Consider the following 15,626-nt stretch of genomic DNA (forward strand, 5'->3'; position numbering starts at 1 on the left):
TGAATTGTGGACAAGTAAATTCAGTTCGACTTAGCCTTTGGAAGAAAACGCATTTACTATCCCGTTGACCGTGGATTCGTTATTGAACTTAAGATTATTGTCATTAACATCTCGAGTATCTAATCGCCACTAATTATATTTGTACCAGTAAATATCATCCATATCGTATGAGGACAATGAATGATCCAAATGAAGATTCGTTACACGCCCCTAACCGCAATGAGAGGTCGACATATATATATGACGTATAAGGGGTGTTTCAATTATTTTGTTCAAACCCCGTACGTAGTATCAACACGTTGACTGCGGCGCGAATATAATGACAGACAGAAGGAAGTTCACGAAATAAGAAACACGAGAAGACGCTGTAATTTTAGGCAGCGGACCTATGGATTTAGTAAGAGCAACGAATAAATTTAATATGACTGCTATCGCCGCTATAAACAATTTCTAATACAATGTTTCTAAAATCCATAGGGTGAGACAACTTTCTGTTATCCATTACTGTTATCCGTTCTGTTATCCGTTTTTTCTGACAATGCCGTCTAAATCGTTGTTCGATATCCTAAGTCCAGAAATTTATCATAGCTTGATCGTTCGAGAAAATTTGATAAAACGTGGAACCTCGATAGCCACCGTCGCAGTCAACGTTTTAATTAATGTTTTTTCCCTGAAGGAGACCAGAGCGCAACAAAGTACAAAACACGACAAAATTAACGTTTCTTCGAATAATTCCACTTGCGTTTCAGTCTGCCTGAATAAAGGACAAGCAATGTGGATCGAGAAACGTGGAACAAGGAGAAACACAAGCTTGCGTTCTCGCAACAGGTCGCGGATCGTTGGAAATCGAAGGGAAAATTCGATCGCGAGCGTACGAACAAGGATCGAGGATCGGTAAGCCGCGACGTATCGCGGCATCCTCGAGGCGTAAACTCTTAAGCGAACGAGTCGCCCAACTTTTGTTTCATCCGACTTGCATCGATAACTCGCCGCGGGATATCCGGGCGTTGGCTACTCTCGTTTTTCCCCGTGTATCCCGCGTTCCAATGCACGTCGTGGCATACACGTCGCGAATAGTAACGGTAATCTTCTCTGTTTCCTCGTCTCGCGCTTTTGGTTTATTCGCGTACCCGCTACCGGAGATCGTTCGATGGAAAAGTCAATAGGTACGTCGGCACACACCGACGTCGACCCTGTGCATCGGACTGGAACGAAAGTCGCGCTCGTTTCTCTCTTAATGGAACTCCGCCCGATGCGGTGGCTTTATATAAACGCAAACTCGTACCTTTTCGCTAGCAGCCGCGGCTCCTTTTTCCGTTGCACGCTCGCAGAGATCCGAACGATGGCTGAACTTTAGTCGCCGATCGATACGCTGATCGATCGGACTCTTCGGGCGAGATTTCCTACGGGCGTCACACGTTTACGTCCGATGCTTACGGTTAGAGCGAATTCGTGTTCCGACAGATCGTCGTTCCATCAAGCACGTACACGGAGAAATTAAATACGTAGACTGTTGCAAACAGACCGCGAATGTTCCTGCGAATGTATTTTAAAAAATGGACCGATGAACGGAACACAGTTTTGTAACATTTGTAATTATAAATTGCAAAGAGTGTCGTACTTTCGCTATTTCGCATGTTTTCCTATATTATACGCGCTATATGTACCGTGTGCGTTTGCGCGAAATTAAATCTTCGAAAAATGTATAAAAATTCACGGTCTACCTGTGCGCGCATAACGCAGAATCTTACTTCATCGTTCTAAAAAATGTAGTAACCGAGGAAAATTTGGGTCATGGACGTGCACGTTGACGTGGCGGTCAACGCGTTAAACACTCACACGTTCGACGCTTATCCGTAGAAAATCTAACCTTTCGACCCTCGTTTCTCGTGTCACGATAGCTCGATCGGTCAGGAGAACAGACTCTCTGCCTCTCGCCGCTTTCGTGTCCCTAGCTCGCGACTAAGCACTGTGCGAGGTGTTCCTCGGTGATTCGTTCGCGGAGCGAAGAGAAACGATTCTGTGTGAGAATGCCGAAAGTCGATAAGAGGCAAAAAGGGGATGGTGAGAAGAAAGATAGCAAGAAGAGGAAATCGTGCGAGAGACACAGCCTCGTGGACAAGTCTGGATTTAGAAGGGAAGTTTGCCTGGATCCTGGGCCCTGATTCGGACAGCTCGAACCGAACATGTCGATCGATCGCTCAGCGGTCCTCCTTGTTCCTGGCGAAGAGGCAACCGTGTTCAGCCCACCGAGAGAAACTGTCCTCGAGAAAATGGCGGGGAAGGGTGAACCGAAAGAGGGCGGCGAAAGGGACGTTAAAAATGGGAAATCGAGCGTAATAATTTCCACGGGGTGTAACGGCGTAACGCCGAGGACACGTTACGACGTATGTTGGTCGAACGGCTGGAGGACGAAGAAAGCGCAAAGTCGAGGACAAGGAGCGAAAAGAGAAAAACTCGAGGCGGGCTAACGCCACGTGTACCTCGTTCGATTGTTTCACTCTGTCACTTTTCTTTTACACCGGTTCCTCGCGCGGTAAATCTTTCGTCGGCGGTCCCTCTTCTTCGCTGTTTCCGCGCGAACAACTTTCGCGTTAACGCGACGAGGAAACACCGCAATTGATTCCTCCGACGATAGGAACGAGAAGCGCGCAAGTTTTGACGTTTTAAATTTAGGTTAGAATGGCCGCGCGATACCGTCTGCCTCGATTACCATTTAAATTACCGTTCGTTTAAACCGCTCCGCCGAGTTTCATATACTTTCCGCGATACGCTAAGGAAATACAGATTCGCGTTCGAAACACTCCGTGGCAAGTTTGCGCGCTTCCACGACCGTTTCTTGCGAATACAATCTTCTCGATGTTATTTTAATAAGAAGACGGTAGTCTCTGTGGATTCGTCGTGAAAAGAACGTCGCGCGAGTATACAGGGTATTCCAAAAAGTTGCGGTTGAATTTCGAGAGCACTTATGAAAACAGGTAAGAAGATCTTAAGAAACATAGATACGAATTGTAACCGGTTTCGAAGTTGCAGGGCGTATTTTCAATTATAAAATTCACGACGTTTCGAATAAAACGGTAGTTTCTGGAAAAGTTGCGCGTTGCCGAGCTCGCGGGCGCGCTTGTGGGCGCGGTGGTAGTCCGCTTTGCAATTAGTCCACGCCTGTCGTTAACGAGGCTAAGGAATGGTAGGAAAAAGCACGGACGAGCGAGTCACGGTTTTACAGTTACGTTTTCCGTCTAGCGGTGCACTCGAAAATTTCGTGTCTCGTTTCGCACAAAGCGGAACAGAGAGAAAGAAACAAGGCGCGGATGGGGCGAGAGACGACCAGGGGAGGTGAAAAAGCGGACAGAAACAGAGACCGTGGCTTTTAGCGATTTTATGACATTTTTCAAAGGCGCCGTTGTTTTTGCCGCGGCCGGAAAATCGCGTAACACGTGACCTCCCATCGAGTTCTCTTTTTCCGCTCTCTTTACGTCACTTTTCCCTTTCTCGTGGCCTCCACTGTTTTGCAAGGACCAACGCGTAATATACGCTTTAGCCCTGTCGTACGGTTTTGTACGAGTTTCGTGTGCACGGAAAAGTCAAAACGTCCGTGAAATTCAAAGATTTGGAAACTGAGCGTTGATTTGGCCACGCGTTCGGCCCGCCGAACCGCGACGAATCCAATGTTCCGTGGTCCCGGATCGACCACGGACGAAGCTTACGCGAGAGCGCGACCGCGAGAAACCGACGATGCGTGGAACCAGAACGAGCCGGCCCCCACGCCTCTTCGAGCATCGCGGATTTAATCCACACAATGCGAGCCGGCTTCGTGAAACGCCGCGTTCGAGGGTACCTGCTCGAAAATCCGCCAGGAAAATCAAACTCCCAACAGCTGTCCTCCCCCTGGTTCCCGTCGTTTCTTCTCTCTCCCCTCTTCCCGCCTTTTTTCCTTTTCGGTCGCATAATTTTAATTGCGGCGAACCGCAATTCGACGGGCGCCTTCCATGCAAATTAGGAAAGAGGTCGATGGCGCGTCGTGATTCGTTCTTTTCACTGGACCGGCTGAATCGAGCCACCTAACCCTTTTGTTGGCGCACAGCTAACGAGCTCCGGCATAGAATTTCGAGCGCGGTTCGAGTATCGTCGACGTATCAGCCGTCGTTCGATTTTTCCAATTTTCCCATATGCTCCTCACCGATAATCGGTGACGGCGAAACGCGCCATCGCTCGACCAAATTTACTTACCGCGATCGCTCGAAACAACGAGGATTAAACGTGGAAAGTTTAGTCTTTCGAATGGCGAACTCGCGAACAAAGGCGGAGTGAAAAAGGCAACGCAGCGTGACTGTAGCCTTATCCAGCTCCGAGAACAGTGAATTCGCTGGAGAAACAATCGAAAGCTGGATACAGAGGTGGATACGGAACTCCCTGAAGCAAACTCCGAGCTGGTAGCGCTCGAATACCAAATATCAAATGCTGGTCATAAAGAACATAGGCGAGAGGAGTTTGTTTTCGACAACGAACAGGTGTCTAGAGTTCGCGTTACCTGTCTGAAGTATTCTTGCTACCCGGAACGTCCCCTTTTTCGTCGGAGCCTGGCTAAACTCCGATACGGATCAGCGACCTTTCATCGCGCGTAGATGCAACGGGTATCGTAGTAAACGACACGTAAAAAGACAGAGAATTTCCAATTAAAGCGTCGTGGTAGGACGAAAATTGTCTATCGTCTATGGTCTCCTGCGCGAGAGAGCAACGCTCCGATGGCCCGATCGATAATTTCCCTATTTTTGTATAAAACCTACGAAACAAAACTGTTTCGTATAAAGTTGCGCTACAACTCGCTACTAACCGTCGACGTAAAGGAACCAAATTACATGAAATTGGCAATTCGAGTTAACTCGTCTCTTCCGAAGGAGAGGAACAGCCGTGCCATCGGATCCAGAAAGCAAAGTCGTTTCACGCGACCGCGTTGTCACTGATTCTAGCTAGGGTTTGACTTCCCTGATGGAAATTAATCGCTGTCTGCGACGCCGAGGAGCGCTGCAAAGTCAGGTCGTGCGCGCGTAATTTAATTTAGCCGCGACGGCTGGATCGTAACGCGAAACGATTCGTTCAAATACGCGAGAATCTCGCGTGGTCTAACGCTGCCAGAAGCTTCGCATCGATTAGCAAACTAGGCTCGCTGCCTGCTGCATTCGCTTCTTCAGTCGCGTCCAGTTTTATTCCTCGATGAATCTTCCTGGAATTTCTCTTCCTTGAAACATACCGTAGACGATTTTCTTGCATTCCACGCATCTACGTTTTTTCTTCTTTTCTTTTTTTTTTTTTTTTACGGCGGAACTTTTTTTAACGGTGGGAGGGGGGCGGTATCGATAGGGTGTCGAGGCGAACCGTCTAACACGGAACGAAAACACCGTCCGGTGGAGCAAACGCTATGCTATACACATAAAAATTACCTTTAGATGACCAAAGATCATTCACGAATTTTTCATTGACGAATATCTCGACACTGAGCTTCAGCGATGCTACGCACGCGTTAATCGGATTGAAATCGTCGCCAGTGTTTTCGTCGACTTTGGATTTTGTCAACGGTGTGCATTCGCCGACGCGAGATCGTCGACTATATTCTTCTTACAAACGACGCAGTCTCTGATAAAAAATTTGTTGGAGAAATTATCACGAGACGAAGCGTTACGAAAGAAGCAAAAATAAGACACTGTCGTATTATTCGAGAGCTGACTAACGACGACGCTAGCGTTGATGATTTGCATACCGTTGACGAAACTCAGTGTCGATGGCTTCGACTTATCGGTAAGTGCACATCGTTTACGAAGTTTGATGCAGGCGAAATATCGTCGATAAAAAAACGTTGTCGATCGACCAGACGATCGGTGGTCGTTTCAAGGTAATTCCGTAACGATTCGTTCGTAAGTAAAGTGCGAGACGCGTTAAGATAGGATTTCCTATAAGCGTCCATCGTTTCTAATGCAAATGCAACGGTTGAAAATTATTTAGAAGCACAGTAGAAGCTCGTTTCTCAACAGGGGAACACGTTAGTTCGGGTAACCGAGCAATTCTAGCGATAAAGTTTGAGAAAAGACACCTCGTCTGACTAGTTCGAACGATACAAGTTGATATTCGGGAATTGTGGCGAAGCAGTGGTTTCGCTATCCTGTTCAACTATTTCTTCTTCGACATTGGGAATTTAGTTTGCAACACAAATGATCGCGTACAGTCGTTGTAAGAATACGCGTACGATTAAAATTATATTCGACCGAATAACAGAGTGTGACTTTAAAAACTCTACTTTTTAAATTTACTCCAGAATTTATCCTATTATTTATCTTCTGGCAACGAACGAATGAATTCACAAAAATTACTTGTTCCTTGAGAATCGAATAATAGAGATACTTAATAACAGGATCGATCGTTTAGCTTGCGAGAGGCTCGTACGTGAAGCTGAGCGTTAACTCGTTCGTACAAACGAAATTCTACTGTACGTTACTCTTCTGTCTGTCATATTCTTCTTCATTGTATTATAATACAAGTATTTTACACCGATAGGAAATCTGTGTGCGTGTAAATGTTGCGTTCGACCGAAAGACGCGTAAATGCATCCGACGCTAATAAGAAATCCCAGCTTTAGACAGACGCCGAGATCGACGCAGTCGCGCACAAGCGTGTGACGTGTGACGTGTGACGTGTGGTGTGCGGTGTGTGACGTGTGGTGGCGTACCCAGGTGAACGCAGAGGCTCGTGGTGGTTTCTCGATGCTCGTCCGGTTCACGATCAACAGACCGTGACGAAAGAGAGGGTGGTCGTCTTCGGTGAGGCATAGGCGTGAATCGATTGGGAATATCTCGATTGTCAAATGCGCAGAGGATCGGTGTGTGGGTTGGATGACTTGTGTCGTGCGGCGCAGAAGCTCAACCCGAAGCACAGCATTAATAGCGCCACCGAGCCTACCAGCAAGTGGCTCGACCATGACACGGAACACTTTCCTGAAACAGATGCGATACGTCTGTCAGCGGAATCGCGTGTACCACGAACTTCTCACCTGTCATATCGATCTGTGACTCGATATCGCGCAGCATCTCGTCGTTATCGGATCCACGATTTCTGCTAAATTATTCCATCGATCATCGTGCGTACGATTTTCGTGCGCGCTGCGATCCACTACACGAACGTCGTACGCTGCTTCTTCTTTCGGACAAATTCAAAGCTTGCTTGAACGAGGCTGAGCAAAATTTGGAAAGCAACTGGCTACGAAATTTGTCGGTGTAACGTTCGTAAAATAACAGAAATTGTTCGCTACGAACTGGTCTCTTTAACGTAGAGTCGATGCTCTCCGAGAAATTGCTCGGTCGACCGGATGATTTCATCGTGGTCGACCGATCGATCGCAACGATCGTCCCCTATTTCTTCTCCTTTTCCAGAATCGAAGTTCTCCTAAACAAGAGGGAGTGAATTTGAAGCGGGAAACGATTTGCTTGTTCCGAAAGAAGAAGAAGCCGAGTCTGATGGTTTTTCGAGCGGCGTACAATCGACGAGTTAACCAGCGCGGAAATTTTCTCGGCGAGCGTCGATCGCAGGTAGCTTAAATCAAGAGAAAATCAAGAGTTACTCGTTGTAGACGTGGCTCGTAGTTTCGCAAGGTTACAGACGCCATAAGTCTGCGGCAGCTTACGTAAGCTGGTCCAGGAATGGCTGCGGGTCAGCGCCGCGCCGACTCGCCACCTAAATGTGCAAACTTCCAAGAATCTCGTTACATTCGTAAGAGTAATAATCCCGAGATGTAGCGCAGTGTGACGTTGCTCTTTCTATACCTCGTTACAGGTAGAATCGCGCCTAACGACACCGCTCTAACGTTCGCAGCCGCGTTTTCAACAATGGAGCTTGTTGCTGGAAATCGGGTCGAGATCGGCGAAGTCGATCGACGACGAGTCGAAGAGCGTGCGATTCCTTGGAAAAAAGTTTGACGTCGCTACTCACCGAGATTGTATACATTGGCGCTCTTCCCGCAGGACTCCTGCACCTCCCGATTGTCCCATCCTATAGGATACATCACCAGACCGCCGCATATCATCACTGCTGTAACGAGAAAATGGTACAAGATGCATGATAATAAGTTAACCCTTGCCACTAAACGATTTAGCGTGTGGAAAGTGTGGGAAATTAATTCGGTGGAGTTACAGATTCGATCGATCAGTAGCGAGCTATCAGGCAAGCATATTCCACTAAATTTTGGTGCCCGCACACTAATTTACCGAATTACTCGCCACTCGACTAAATTACTCGACGTGTCTGTGCGAGGCTTCGCTGGATTCGCTGGATCTTCAATTTTAATTTAACTCTTAATTACAGGCCATTTGTCTGGGAGAGGAAGGAATGAGAGGAATTCGAAGTAGTATGATACAGTGTATTATTGGGTTCGACCCCTTAACGCACAGATGTTTCTACATTTACCAAAAATCCACGATTAATAGATGGAAATTAATATTGTTTCGCGGTAGCAGAAACCAAGTGAGAGACATGGCAGTAGCGGATCAGCTAAATAAATCATTAAATTTATACATATTTAAAACGTTGGACGGCAGCTATAAATCGAGCATTCCACGAGGTGAAAATTCGTAGTCGCTATAGGTCATCGAATAACGGCATGCTTGAGTGGACGGCAACAATTCTGTTTTCTTTCTCCTAATTCAAACACAGTTAACATTGTTTTACAAACAATTGTTAAATTGAAACCGTTGCAATTACTAGTACTGCAAACAGCCATTGTTGGTTAATGTAGTATAGACGTGCATTATTTCTATCGTAATTACGCATATCGTTTCTTAAATAATCGAAACATCGATATATCAAATCTTGGGAAACTTTTAATTATCGTGTCGGTAAAATGGTAGCTCTGTTGTTAATAGGCGAATAGGTGAAATTCGCAATTTACATGAAAAAACAATCAGACCGACACGGTACGTTTCTTATATTTTATATTTTCACCACCACAGTGGTTGTACACTCGTCCATTAACTAACCGGAAACTAGCCAGGTACATATATTTTCATATCGACGGCAAATTTTCCAACTCAATTTTCTCCGGAACGACGCGTCGCACGACAGATTTTCTACGTATTTTCGGTTCGCCTTTTCACCACTGGAACACTCCGCGTATTTATTCATCGATTATTTCTTTTTAACGAAACGTATTTCGGCCAGAAAATTTCATATGAAACCGAACTATCGTGACTCTATTCGTCATAATTAACCGCGTTTACGTATAACGAAATATTACGACCGTATCGAAGTTAACTGGGTAATCGTATCGATTGAAAAGTTTGAAACAAAGTTTGAAAAGCTCAGGATGATAAAATAGGTCTCAAAGCGGCGGTAAAAATTAATAAACCGCATTTGCAACGTCAATTCGAACAAATATAAATTTCACGATTCTCGAATAGACTGTCAACCCGATATCTACTCAAGAGTTGAACCCGGTACTTTTTCGTACTCGGTGGGTACATCAACTGGTAGATGGTTGGAATTTCAGGTATCCTCAGCATCCCAGCTTTCTGTTACCGCGAAATCGAGCCGGTAATTCGAGCCTCGTTTCGGTTTACGTGATTCGAGTAAATAAAGCCTGCGATCCGCGGTCAACCACGCGATTCCCTTTTAATCTCTTTCCTTCCCTGTTCCCTGCCCTTTGACCTCGCCGTGGTTGCGTTCTCGTTTCGTCGCGAGCGAGACGCCCAAGCTGGCGATATTTCGAACGGCCGGCCAATCCTCCTCGGTATCGACGAACCTTTCCCCGAGAGGAACGATAAAATTGCAAATTTAGGCAGCAACGCGGCCGAAATTTACAATTCGATAGCGAGAGAACGTTGGAAATCGATGGAGATTAAAATCGGATGATATGGCTGCCGGCGAGCTAATAAATAATATTACTGTTCGTGCGTATTACGGTTTTCCACGAGTTTGTTAATAATAACAAGCGAGGTCGGTGATACGCGATGGAAAGGCGTTTTAAAGGCAACGAGACGAGAGAGCAGCGTACGATGCACGGCGCATGACGCATGCTGCGCGACCAACGAGAAAATGAAACGTGTCAACGTTTCAAAGAAGAATGATATTCGAGTAATATCCGTTTTCTTTGTGGACAGTTCGTTGTCTAGATGTTCCTGGTGAAACGTTGTGTTTTCCCGTTGCCTCGCAGACAGTAGACGTTCCTCTATTAACTTTTTTTTTCTACGTGCTGTCGTTCTATCTCTCTCGCCTTGTCATTCTCTTCTCATTCATCGAATAGCTGTTACGACTGGTGATTAATCTGCAAGGATCGCTGGACGATCTAGAAACGTTGACGGTGTACATCGATCGAAACTATACGCTCGAGATGCGCGGAACGAAGTTGAAACGCGTTCGGTTAAGAATTAGCCCGATTAATCGTCAAATTTTCAAAGCGAATCTTCTCAAACACGAGGCGTCGAGCGAAAAAATCTCGTTCCCACTTATTTCGTCATATAACAGGAAAAACTTGCTGCCAACTTTCCACTCCTATACATAACCGACAATTAGACGAATAAGCGTGTACCTACACGACGACTTTCCAAGCACGATTTTCACGAAAATGAAGCTCCCGACGCAACTGCGTTATTCTTGATTTTCATCGTATTTTAAGCTATAGAATTTCCCGGACACGGCTTGTACCACGAATTTAGTTGTATAAACCGTAGTAGCACACGGTACGCCTGCGTATGAATTTTAAACCTTACCAGGCATTATGAGATCTATTATAACGTTGAACGCGATTCATCTAGCTTCAAAGTTTGTGAAACTGAAAGATAGACATCTCTGCGTATCCGAGGTAAAACTCGCCACAAAATCTAGCGTAAATCCGCGAATCAATTTACCCGTAAGGAGTAGCACGGAGCGCGGGTCCGTCGGGGATGCTGGCACAAAACCTATTGTGCAGTCTATTACGCAAGCTATTCTGCAAGCCTGTGTCGAACTTATTACGAAACTTGTTACGAATCGTGTTACAAAGCTCATTGTCGAGAAACGACGCGAGACGCCGTGCGTTATCACGAACCCAACGCGAGATGATTGTCTGGCTAATGTTAATTACAGGCTACGTTCGCCTAAGGATATCGAGCTGAGTTCGCCGTGCGTCAATTCGCTCGGTCAGATTTTTCTCGCGATACCGCGCGCCACGATCGCGGTTATTGTTTTCAGTTCTTCATCGGACGGTGGGAGACCGCGAAGCGAGGAGCACGAGAAAAAGGAATGGGACATAGCCTGATAAAGAGAAAGGGAGAGAGGAAACGGAAGATGAAGTTGGATAGTAGATTCGCACCGTGGTCTCAGCCGTATGTTATTAAAGCTTCGCCTTACGTTTATTGCCGATCGATGGGACGCAACGGAGCTCGCCATTGCTCTTGTTAAGGACACGTACCGGATGTACGATGGCGGTCGAGGACAATGCTGCTCTTGAGAAGAATCGTAGCAATGTCTGCTTCGCATTGTAGTCAGCGCTAGATTCATCGTTTCTTGCAACTGTCTTCAAGGATCGGATATACAGCGATATACGGAGTCTCGTTTACAAGGATTAGAACGATTTTATACAAGATGCGATAGTTGAGCCATATTATCGAAGACAAATTTTTACCCTTTCGCTTCGAGTGCCGCTTATAGGCGGCGACCACGCGACGAATGCTGGGTTCGGCAGCGCATCATCGGCAGGACATTTTCTGTTGATTTTATTGATATATTGGATTAATCACTTCTTAAATTTACTCATTGTTGAAATAATATCAAAATGTTCCACGCAATATATTTCAAACATCCAAACGATCGTATATTGTTTCGCGCTAAAAAATCTGTTAAATTCATTGACAGTGAAACGATATTTCATATACGGTCCTTATAAAAATTATCGTTATTTAAGACTTAGGAAAACGTATATACAGCAACCACGCACAATGTGCGCATTTCTGGCGCGCGCTTCCGTTCAGTGACAATACTTCGGCGGACTGGACTGCCGAAGCGAAAGGGTTAATCGATCAAAACTTTGCACAGGTGCGACGAAAGAAGGTTTTACGAAAGTGCAAGATATCTTTGTAAAAGTGGAAGAGGGACGCGATTCGTTAACACGTTGACTGCCACAAAGTTTCTGGTCAGGCCACGTAACCCATATTCGGGTTTCGCTTATTTGACTACTTGCGAAGGATCGTCGTAGGCATTTGAAAAGATATTCCATAATAATAAATTGTTAGTTAATAATTAATTGTAATAATAGTTGAACTGTTATAAAATAAAAATACGGAAATGGTTTATTAAAAAAATTATTTAGAATGTAACACTTTAAAGCATTCTATACATAACTGAGGTTGGCCGGGACAATTTGGACAACAAGTTGTTGCTTTCTTCAAATTCTTTTGTGCCTTTGTTCCGTCCATTCGGCGTCTTCTATTTGCATAACATAGTTTGCATGCGCGTCTAATGCTTTTTCCGGAATCATTTTCCCGATCGGCGATATTATGCTGACTCCGTCGAAGACAAGGATTTTTTGTATATTCAGACAACCCTAATAATTTTGCAACTAATAATTGTCTAAATATTCTAATCTTTATATTTTTTCTCGTTGCAATTTTGTAAACCGACAAAGCGTTTACAACAGAAATTCCCAGAAAGAATCGAATGCCAAGTTCTCTGTACCATTTGATTCCTTTTCTAATTGTGGTGGCATAAGAAACCATTTGGTCGGAATAATCTATACCACACTTTCCTTCGTTCTATTCGACAACAGCTAGTGCTTTTAATGTTGCGAACAAACGAAACGAAAGATCATTCTTGAGACCAGCACTTGAGCGATTCGCATTAATAAAATATCGATGGGAGCACCTAGCAGAGAACGCTTGGTACTGCTGTACGCGTGGCCTGACGGAGACTTCTTTGAAAACACGCGTGGCAGTCAACGTGTTAAGGATTACGTACATATATCGTCCTCGACGATCATTTGCAGAAACTTGAAGAATTTTCCGATACCATTTAGAACCAGCAAGCGTCTCGATACCTACGTAAACCTCAATTACGTACAATTATCGTAATTAGAATCAAGTGGAATCTCGATGCTTGGAATATTGGGAACATCTCCAACTAAATATTTCAAACCTCGTATACTTCTGATCTTCTGTTTTCTCACTTTCCGTTACGTGCTCCATTTTTCAAGCTCGCTTATAGCGATTGTTGTAAGTGGAGCCTTATTGCTACATAAAACTAGACGAACCATGTTGCAGGCAACAGCTCTACTATTCTTTGCCTCTTCGCCGAAAATTCGACTTGTCTAGTTGCTCGTGACGTGCGCGCGCTTCATCGAGGAAACTCATTTACCCGTGGCAGCATCGCAAGATTCACGCTCTCGAAACGCAGCAGATATTTGACGCGCGGCGAAAAGATATTTGCTCGGTTTCCCTCGGAAAGAGCTTCCTCCGCAGCGTCGAGCCCGATACTCCTGGCAATAAAGTCCGCGGGAAAGAACGCCGTTCATTGTTCGTTGCGGTGGTGCTCGAGATTAAAAACCAGCATCCGGTCGACTGGCGGTGGTCGCGCGAGTTTTACGATAATGAAAGCGAACCGGCCGCGCTACAACCGCCCCTGAACGTGTTACACGCGCCTGCAACGTTCGAAACGATCGTCCACGAGACGACTCGGCTCTCGGCCGTTTCCATCGCTCGACACGTTGCTTTCAATTTCACGCGAATACTTTCCAGCTTCCATTGATCCGCGAAAACGGCGAACGGCCGACTCGAGCAAGCTTTATCCGCCGCTTCAAGAGCGCGGAACGTAATCGTCCGATGCGACCACCGCTCGCGTACCGCTTCCAACGACGCGTTCCGCTCGATAGTCGGCTAAACGAAAGCGAAGATGCTTCACGAGAGGGAATAAATGTGGAATTGTTTCGAGAAACTGGAGCGAACGGGACACGGGTTTCGTTCAACCGTAACTGCTAGAGCTACATATCTATCACGAATTGCACGGTTGCACAGTGTTTGCCTGCTTTATTTTCGCTTACCTCTCGTTGATTTCAAGGACTGTCTAGGTGCGAATGATTCTGCAACAGCGTAGAACGATTGGCTGTGGATGATAGATTCTTTTGCGTTCACTTCGTATCGGTATAATAAATACGAAATTCCAGGCATCTCCATTTATGGGAACGTTCGAACGATCAATATCGTTGTCAGTATTTAAGGTCGTTAACGTCATCGAAGGTAAGAGGCCTTCTAGACCATCTATATATATTATCCGTGCGATAAACTTAGGAGGAGATGTCACAATCGTTGGGTCATCGATTTTAATAAACCTTTTTCTGATTGAATTTAGAGGAAAAACAAGCCGACCCGTATTCTGTCGTTCTTTCTTTTTTTTTTTTTTTTTTTTTTTGGTAAATTCTAGTTATTTAACAAAGATATTAAATATATTCAGTCTATGTTATAGGAACAATAAATTCCTAGTAATTCCGATTACAAACAGATCTTGGTTACTTTAATAGAATTTTTATAAATCACGATGGAAATTGTACATCGACGTTGAACGTTATTCCGCCATATTGTACTGGCTATTAGTAAACCTGTGACGCTTACTTTCACCGCCAAGTAAAGATACATTCTTTAATTCATCATCGGTTATTTGCAGAATTTTTTAAAGACACGATTAAATATTCTTGGTACGCGACAAAATTCAATTGAAATTTCCCACATAGCGCTCTTGTAACGCGTCCGCTGTCATCGAATGTTCGTTTTGTTGAAAATACTAGTATTTTCCGTATTTTTACGATATGTAGCACTTTATATATCGTAAATTATATAACGCAATTACAGCAGATTAAAAAAAAAATAGACAAAGGGGAAAAATTAATGAAAGCAATGAAAAAATGATTGAAAAAAATATTCTATAAATATATACAGATGGATCTATAAAAAAACAAATAAAACGAGAAAATACAAAACAACACACAGTTATCGATCACGAAGGGCATTTGAAATTTAGAGATCAAAAAATGTTAAATATTTTACCAAATAACGAATATTCACAAAAACCACCGAATATGGGACAGCTTATTTGTTGCTTTACATTCGGCAGGAAAAGTTTTATCAAAACCGATGACCCAACGACCGTGGCGTCTCCTTATTGGTCGTTGTAACGAAATAATTTCTCTTCGTGGAAATTTCATAAATCTTTACGATTTACCCTAAACGTAATTTCTACGTAACTCTATGTTCTCCGGTGGGAAGGTTCCCGGTTTAAGCGACGACCTAGTTTTAAAGATTAATGTCAATGCTGTGTCCATGTCTCGACTGCGACAGAGAGCAAAATGGTAGAAGGTAGAACGAGACGCAAGAAAAGTCGCGGATCGTACTCACCAGCGAGCAACTGCAGGGAGCCCAGGACTCTGGTGTGCTTAGGCGTTTTCAGTATGTGCGGCAGGAAGCTGGTGACAGCGGCTAGCAGGGTGAGCGCGCCGATCAGCGCGATCGCGACACCGATTCCCATGGTGACGGTGCTCGCCTGCCACCAGGCGCTCGGAATGTCCCAAAAGCTAAAATCAAATATTGTCTCTATTGTAGCGTTGCACAGCGTTCTCGTTAAACTGC

The 15,626-nt window shown here is 44.8% G+C and overlaps 1 protein-coding gene across 2 annotated transcripts in view; it reads right to left on the reverse strand.

Annotated features, from left to right (window-relative positions):
* Window positions 1-1,030: 1,030 nt before the first annotated feature.
* The window catches only part of LOC117208346 (LHFPL tetraspan subfamily member 6 protein-like), a 31,106-nt gene continuing 16,510 nt past the window's right edge, over window positions 1,031-15,626 (reverse strand). Inside the window, exons 3-5 of one of the 2 annotated variants that reach the window (XM_033449484.1) lie at window positions 15,396-15,571; window positions 7,978-8,073; window positions 1,031-6,986 (exon numbers count right to left, since the gene is read on the reverse strand). In XM_033449484.1, the coding sequence (XP_033305375.1) occupies window positions 6,853-6,986; window positions 7,978-8,073; window positions 15,396-15,571 (406 nt within the window). In that variant the 3' untranslated portion in view covers window positions 1,031-6,852. Of the gene's footprint in view, window positions 6,987-7,977; window positions 8,077-15,395; window positions 15,572-15,626 lie in introns of both variants that reach the window. The other variant, XM_033449483.1, reaches the window with a different exon arrangement.

The sequence above is a fragment of the Bombus bifarius genome, unplaced genomic scaffold, assembly GCF_011952205.1.
Source record: "Bombus bifarius isolate JDL3187 unplaced genomic scaffold, Bbif_JDL3187 scf7180000008062, whole genome shotgun sequence".
Taxonomy (NCBI): Eukaryota; Metazoa; Arthropoda; class Insecta; order Hymenoptera; family Apidae; genus Bombus; species Bombus bifarius.